The 8,738-nt window shown below is 37.7% G+C and overlaps 1 protein-coding gene across 3 annotated transcripts in view; it reads left to right on the plus strand.

Annotated features, from left to right (window-relative positions):
- LOC124610662 (dosage compensation regulator) overlaps positions 1 to 2,806 on the plus strand; it is a 184,718-nt gene extending 181,912 nt beyond the window's left edge. For all 3 annotated transcript variants that reach the window (XM_047140176.1, XM_047140175.1, XM_047140177.1), the window contains one exon: positions 2,297 to 2,806. In XM_047140176.1, coding sequence (XP_046996132.1) covers positions 2,297 to 2,421 — 125 coding nt within the window. In that variant the 3' untranslated portion in view covers positions 2,422 to 2,806. The remainder of the gene's footprint in view (positions 1 to 2,296) is intronic.
- The last annotated feature ends 5,932 nt before the right edge of the window (positions 2,807 to 8,738 follow it).

The following is an 8,738-nucleotide window of genomic DNA, read 5'->3' on the forward strand; positions in this document are numbered from 1 at the left end:
AACAGAGGAATGTACGGAATACGGGCTTTGTTCAAAGGGCTGTGTTTGTAAAAATGTATTGTGTACTGTCTCGGTGTAGAAAGTGTTAACAGTACCCCCAAACCAGTTCAGTTTGCTTGAAAATGGTAATTATAAGGCAGTAGTGTAATTACCATGTGAACCTGTTCGTTTGCAACTTCACTTACAACATACATAGGTGTCATAGGCTTATTTTGTTTCAAAAAATGAATGTCTGCAGCATTGCCTTTTGCCAACAATCACTGGACCATTATTTCTTTGCGGTCATTAGTTATAAGAGTTCATTATCCAGTAGAATCACTGTTGGAACCCTAAACTGGAGCAACAAGTTTTCAAACCATTGCAGAAATCGTGGATGGTCCATATCTTCATGACAAATGCAGCTCTTTTAAATTGAAAAACTAGAAATCCATCCTGCCCAAGACCATTTGAAGAACATGTAGAGGCCATAATTAATCTGGCTCCTCTTCCCATTGGCTGACAACCACTGCTGTTCGGAGTCTCCACTTTCCAGCATTTATCATCTCTCTCTCTCTCTCTCTCTCTCTCTCTCTCTCTCTCTCTCTCTCTCCAGCATTGACCCAGGTTTCATGTAACCATGTTATTGAAATGATATCTTTTCCTATAATTTTATTTAAGAAGGTACTACAAGCAATACCAACATGAACTTTTTTGAACAACAGTCATTGTCTAACTTTTTAAAGCAGAAGTCCATAGTTTTTGACACCATTGTAAGCTATATTTTCCGCCTGAGAAAAGTTTAAAGAAATAACAAAATTAACAAACAACTTTGCTATCTTTCCTACTGTAATATCCATAAATATGCTGACAAAATGAATTGGTTTGGAAAGAATAAAGATCTGTAAGTGGGCAAGGCAGCTTTTTTCTTTCCAGGAGTATTTAAAAATACTCAGTTTTCTCTGCGGGCACCACTTTCCTTATTATAGTCACTGGGTCGTAGAGTTTTTGAGGTACACGCTAAAACTTATTTGTGGACATGGAAACCGGCAACATGAAAATGATGTTGGAACTGACTTACGTTGCTATGCTGTAATTAGTTCAAAAGATGCAGCACATCGTGTTCCTTGTTTTTCAATCATAACGTGAACTTAAAGTCATTTGTAAAGTGAGCTTGAAATAACGTGTTTCAGTGGCCCAGCTATAGTAATCAAAATTGATGACATCTTGGTATGACAGGCAGTGAAGACACAAAACAACAATTGCACTGAGAGCATGGACATGAAATGAGTAGTTTATATGATTAGATAAGCTGGAAATACTCGTCTTGATTGAGAAAGTAGTCTACTGATTTCCACAGCTTCTTTGACCACTGTATCCCAATAGGATGAGCCAGTGGTTTGTATCTTGAACTTTCCCATAATCCATGGAATGGTCAGCCACTGCAAATTTGTTGTGGAGGTGTTAGAGGAAGGACTATAATATGCGCAAAGAATTATTGGAGGTCTGCCCAGTGTACAAACCTCAGATTAAAGAAAAATTAAAACATCAGATTTTCCCAACCATGCCAGTTAATCAGTTTACTTGTTGTACGAAACCCCCTGAAACTGATGTTAAATTTAATTTTAAGGAAACAGTAAGAGCTCTGGTGCGAAAGTCAGTCTCCACAGAAGTACTTCTGTGTACATTAGCTACTCACTGAAAGCTGACGCTGCCCTTTAGCAGCTTCATTTGTGAAGTTACAAACTGACTAAAAATAGAATTGAAAGATGTTTTTAAATATCTAGCATACTTTGACAAATATTTGTAATATGATAAGTGTTCTTCCAGAATACAAAATTTTAGAAGAAAGTGTAAACCGTACATTTGAAACTGCATGCAGTAAAACAACGGTAAGTTAGAAGTATTAATGAGGAATGTAATTACATCTTTTGCACGGTAATATTTAATAAAGTAATGAGAGACCTTGGGTTGAGTATAAACAGTGGTATGGTGAAGCAACCATTCATCATATAGAGGCAGTGTTAAGTAGTAGATACTTTGCATGGGTGTGGGTGTTTGCAGAATTTTATCTATAATGATCAATTCTTTGTGCATGTGCTTCGTTTCTGTTCAGATCTTACTTCTGTACTGTGAGTAGTTTTCTTATCGACCTTTTGAAGCATTGTTTGTGGCCCATTGAAAATGATAAATGTTACATCTCCCGGTGTGCAAAAAGTATTAAGTTTTGCTAAATGTTTCTACTGTAAAAACTATGCAGTTTTCATGTGTTGGTGTGTGTAAATAAATCGGTTTGTTCACTTTCTATTTATTTTCATAGGTGGTCCGTATGGAGGTGGCTACAGAGGTGGCGGTGGTGGTTTCAGAGGTCGTGGCTATGGGTTCCAAGGCCCAGACAGAGGGGGCTTCAGAGGCGGCCGAGGAGGATATTTTGGAAATCGCTGATCAGACATCTGATGTAAACCAGCCAATCCATGTTCTGAAAATCAGATGTCAAGAATATTCTAAAATAAACATTCCCATGGATTCTTCCTCCCTCATGCTAATGCTGTTAAAGCCGCATTGCCCTTCGGTGAGGGGAAAGTGGCTTCCAATCATCATTGTGTTGTCTGTATACAATAATAGTGTAAATGTTCATCATGACATTTCAAGAATTAACTGTGCTGTATCTGAACTTTAAGTTAAACTAAATTGCTCCATTGTGATGTAGGTTACTTAAAAATAATTTTGAACTGCAAGTTCCCATGAAAATTATATTTTATTTATTGACATTAATATCATGTAATATGACATTTAATTGTAATAAAAAACTACCTAATTTCATATTGTACCAAGTCTATAAAATTACCAGATTTTCCACTGAGGGTATGTAACACAAATTGCTTTTAAACTATATATAATGATTACATGCTGTATACATGTTCTTAATTACAGTCTGTAACACACACCCGACACCTATTTTGACAAACTAACAACTGTTTTTGCCTCTCAATCTCCCCATTTTAGACTTTATTTATTCAATCCACTACTACTAAATATGTAATATGCATATATTTGTACTATTCTCACAACATTATTTCATATTACTAGACCATTAACATATAAATAATATTTTTTCAGCTGTTGTAGCGGAATGATAAACCAAAAGAAATTGTTATTGCCTCATCTTTGATGATTTATGTGAAGCTTGAACAAAGGATAGTTGAACGTGGGGTAAAATCTCATGCAGAGTAAGATTCATTGTAAGCTTGCTTTCTGGGTTTCGTGGTGGTTCTGTTGCGGGCTCTGTCATCTGCTAGCTGGTTGTGATATCTAGAGTGCTGTTTTCTTTGTGAGTCTTTGTAAAGTTCCCTAAATGCTACATGTACTGGCCAATCAGGAGTTCTATTTGGCATCTGATGTCAGTCTGCTGGGCAGGAGCTCTCAGACAACTCCAATTAACTCTAGAGATGAAATGGAATGTTACATGCCTGCCAAGCGATGTGCAATCTTTCTCATACAATTTTAAAATCTGATTCTCACACATCTTGTAGCTTCATTCGTCAACTTCATGAAGAACTACCTATCATTTCATTAATGGTCATAGTCACTGTTATGTTTTGAGACTTTCCAGTACTGCCAAAAACTGTTGAAGTTTGCAGTGGAAAATAAGGGTCGCTATGAATTTGTGTTTGGTGCATGTTAGGTCGTATGTCGTCGTGTATGGAACATAGCCAACATACAGAATTGTTCTTTAAACTTGGAAGGATATTGCTGTCTGTCTCCAGTCTTGAGAAAATGGATAGTGTGTACAGCACCCCAGTGAAAAATTAGTAGTTTCTTGGATATCACGCTAAATGTGGAAGTTTTGCATATTACTCGTATCCCAAAATATTGTTTAGATATCTTAAACCATTTGAGATATGAGGAATGGTATGAATATTTCATTCTGAATTTTTCCCTGGTGCGTTAGTTTGGAATAAAACGCTTTACCTACAAACCATTTTTTCTGGAGACAAGTGATAGTGATATCAGTCCAAGTTTAAAGAATAATTCAGTATGTTAGCTACATTTGAGACATTACAACATATGACCTGACACACACCAAATGCAAAATTCATAGCGACCCTTATTTTTCACTGCAAGCTTTAAGAATTTCTTGCATGACTTAACTGATCTTTCACAATAACAATGATCGTTAATGAAATGATAAGCAGTTCATCGTAAAACTGATGAACGAAGCTACAAGCTGTGTGACAACCAGATTTTATTGCTGAATAGTTTCTTTACAATCGTTTTAGAAGATTGCAGATCAGCCAGAAGAGGCACCTTGTCATCCATGCAATCAAGTGAGCCTGCTTTCCTGTGCCAACCTATACACCATGTGAGAGGTTCAGCATGCTAGGTAGCCATCACCCCACACTGCTAGCTAGCAGGGAAGCTCGCCATCCCACAAACTTCCAAGAGCTTCCAAGAGCTTTCATGAGTTTTGGAAGAACAACATGGTGTAAAAAGCAGCAAGTACCAGGTGTAGAAGTATGAAACTGGAATTTCCCTATAGATGGTGCTAGCCGTCAGTGTAGAGCCCGTGAGACTGCAACACCATCTGCTTCCTGTGCTGACAACAAATGTCACACACAGTAACATGAGTTCCATATATCGATAATCTGTGTCAAACCTGTAAATTGGTAGAGTTTTGCACCTACAAACTGCAATTTACAAACAGCATTGCTTTTCTGTTATCATTTGAAGAAAACTGCTGAAGAATCGCATTGAATACTCATCAAAGCTTTCAGTGAACATGCTATTGGGAAAAAAGTGTTTAAAGTGGTTCAAAAAATTCAAAAGTGGTGATTTTGACATGAGAATTGACGACCCCGGGAAACCACCGAAAAAGTTCGAACACAACGAATTGTGGGCCTTGTTGTATGAAGATGATACTAACTCAGCAGAAACTGTGGAACAATTGAATGTGATGCAGAAAGCCGTTTCTCTTCCATTGAAAGCTATGGGAAAGGTGCAGAAAGTGGGGAAAATGGATTCCGCATGAACTGATTGAAAGACAGCAAGCAAATCGAAAGACTACTTGTGAAATGCTGCTTGCCAGATACAAAAGAAAGTTGTTTTTCCATCGAACAGTGAGAGGTGATGAAAAATGGATATATTTTGAGAATTCTAAGTGTTATAAATCATGTGAATCCAGACAAACCATCAACATCTACTGCAATACCAAATCGCTTTGGAAAGGAGACAGTTCTCTGGTGTTCCATGGGATCAGAAGGGTGTCATCAATTATAACCTGCTAAAGCCTGGTGAAACTGTTAACACTGATCACTACCAACCACAATCAATCTCTTTAAATCAAGCATTACATGAAAAATGACCGGAATATGGAAAATGGCAGCATTAAGTTATATTGCTCCATGATATGCCCCATCACACTCAGCAAAACGGGTCAGGGAAACGATCAAGGCATTCAGTTGAGAAATACTAGGTCATGTGGCTTATTCTCAAGACTTGGCTTGGACTGATTATCAGCTGTTTGCATCACTGGTACATGTTCTCACTAGACAATGCTTCAGTTCGTATGAAAATGTATCGAAAGGGCTTGCTGACTGGTTTGCTTCAAAAGAAGAACTGTTGTTTTGGTGTGGCATTCATAGCCTGCCAGAGAGGTGGTAGAAGTATATAAATAGCAATGGGGACCATTTTGAGTGAAATATTGTTTGTCAGTTGCAAACAACATACGTGTAATTATTGCAACCAAATTTCGGTTTCGTACTTCTACTTCTACACCTGTTGTAGTATGGGGCAACCAATTTCTACCAAGAAACAGGAAAGTACGAGATACATTAGAGTAAGTCTGTGAAATGTAATAATTGAAATTCAAATTATAGTTGATAATTTTATGAAATAAGATGAAAAAACAAAGTTCTCTGCAGCATCAATGTAAGGAATTTCCAAAAACTGCTAATTAAAAAAGGGACAAGATGATAGGTTTATTTTATTTATTTCTCGTGTTGTGATGCATTCTAAATACTTTATACAACTAAATGTATACATGATTTCATAAGAATCATACTTATGGGTAGATTACCAAAAATAAATTAATTAACAAGACAAAGGAAATGACCAAATCTGTGTTCAGATAACATTTCTCCAAAACTGAGCCACACTTAGGGCATTTTCATTGGGAAGCAATAAATCTCGTTCTGAGCATGAAATTGGACTGAGAGGGCATTGGCACATACAGCTGACTGTCTGTTCTTGGCAACAGTCAGACTTATGTCCTCTGATGTGAAGCAGCGAGTTAGCCGTGCTGCTTCTAGTTCTTATTCAGTTAGGAACCTCTAAACATCCCAATCCTTGTTGTTGACAGGTAGGTAATGTGTTACGACATGAGTGATTAATTTCTGTATTAGTACAAGGAGCCATAGATAGAGGCCATAAATTGTAGGGGAAGACAGACTGGAATATAAACAACAAATAACTAAGGATGTTAGGTGTGTTACTCTGAGATGAAGACATTAAGAAAGTAGAGGAAATCGTCTTCTGGTGCATCAAACCAAATATAAAATGTATTAAAAAAAGATGCTGTGACTTACCAAACGAGAAACCAGCGCTTTCCCATTTGGTAAGTCACAGCATCTTTTTTAAATATATTTTTCCCATGTGGAATGATTCTTTCTATTATATTCAATTATAAAATGTGATATTTTCACAAGTTGAATCAATCTAGGTCTCTGGGCAGGTGGGGTCATGTATATTAGGACCCCCTTCAGTTTAAGCTCATTTCAAAGCCTTTCTTTCAACTTCTTTGGCATAATTACTTAGGGTCACCTTTCAGGGTGTGACCTTCAATTTTCTAAATTTCACACAAGTGCAGGCCATTCGATGAAGGACACCTTACATGTTGCATAGTCTATCCTCCATGCACTGTGAACTTCTGCATGTACTATTAGAGAGGACTTGTGTTCACATCCAAGTTCAGCACAGTAGCGTGAACGTTCATGGTTTTAGTCCCTGAAGACACACGGTTTCCACTGCTGGTGCCTGAGCTGTGACATCCCTAGATACACTGAGATGTAGGTGCCCGTCCAGTCTGGGGCACCGGAATGCTGGCAGTGGTTTGCCAACACAGCCATCTCATTGGATAGAAAGCTCGATTTTAATGCAGGGGCGTACAACCCCATAGCGTTTCCGCCTTTGGACACACCATTGGGTGTGAGTCAGGCCAGGAGACTCGCTGAAGATATTGAGGATGCTACGGAGAAGTTGCTGCAATAGTGAAGATGACAAATAGAACTTTGTTGATCAAAACATAGAATGCTAATCAATCACAGGCATGACAGGCTCAGCCCCATATCTATTACCTTATTTCTTGTAGTGTATTACATTGTGTGTTTAAGTATGTTGCATTCCACACAATACACAATCTGTTAACCTGCTGATATGTATGCCAATTTTTACCTTATAAGTACCTTGCAGTTGCCTTTCTTGGAAGTTATGTGCCTCAGTGGACATGCCATGCAGTGCCACTAGACGGTGACGCGATTTCTTCACCTTTTATAATGGGTGGGTGCTGAAAGAGAGCTCTGACCTATTCAAGCTACCAAAATGACATAATCAGTTTTGCGATAACACTTCTGTAATACAGTCACAATGTTTCCTCCATGCAATTTTGTTTACAACTGTGGGGTGATCACATCTCTCATAACTTGTAGCTCACAATAGATCATAACATGCACTTCTGTACTCATTTGACATTAGAGAATGACCCTGTTCTTCTACCAGCTTCAAATGTTCTGGTATTGACATTCTCACCTGTGCCCTTTGCCCTAAGGCTTCCAAGGTTCCACTATGCCGAAGCATAAGCGAGCTATCACAGCAGGTAGAGGTACTTTCTCAACATTGCACTTTGTCAGTGTTCTGAGCTGACCCGTTTTACGCCACATCTGTGCGTATGGCAAACCAGAGCATGCACCCGGGGATGTTCCACACTTAACAACTACCTAACTTCGTTTCCAGTTCCCACAAACGTACAAGTTTGGCATAAGTGGTTAGAAGAGGAACTTGTTATTCAGTAGAAATGAACATGTTACATCACATATTCCCCCACCGAGATGGAAGATTAAATGTAACCCAACTTAATTGACTAATTATAGAAATCTCATAACATTAAAAATTGTTATTAAATAACAACAGTTTTAACTTTCATATTATTATTATTATTATTTCTTTCTTTTCTCAGGCGTTATGTCTGTTCAAAAATGGAAAGTGACGCAGACCTTGATCAAGCGTGACTTCCTTTTAACTGTACGGTATATGTTATATTGCATTTAGGAACTTTCGGGTAATTAAACATGTATCAATAATTACGGATTTCTGTTGTTGTATATATAAGTTTGGATGTAGCTGTATTGCATTGATGTACTGGTGGATATTGTGTGGTATGATTCCTGTAGTTGATAGTATAATCGGTATAATGTCAACTTTATCCTGATGCCACATGTCCTTGACTTCCTCAGCCAGTTGGATGTGTTTTTCAATTTTTCTCCTGTTTTCTTTTGTATATTTGTTGTATTGTGTATGGATATTTCGATTAGTCGTGTTAATTTCTTCTTTTTATTGGTGAGTATGATGTCGGGTTTGTTATGTGGTGTTGTTTTATCTGTTATAATGGTTCTGTTCCAGTATAATTTGTATTCATCATTCTCCAGTACATTTTGTGGTGCATACTTGTATGTGGGAACGTGTTGTTTTATAAGTTTATGTTGTAAGGC

Source organism: Schistocerca americana, chromosome 1 (assembly GCF_021461395.2).
Source record: "Schistocerca americana isolate TAMUIC-IGC-003095 chromosome 1, iqSchAmer2.1, whole genome shotgun sequence".
In the NCBI taxonomy this organism is placed as follows: domain Eukaryota; kingdom Metazoa; phylum Arthropoda; class Insecta; order Orthoptera; family Acrididae; genus Schistocerca; species Schistocerca americana.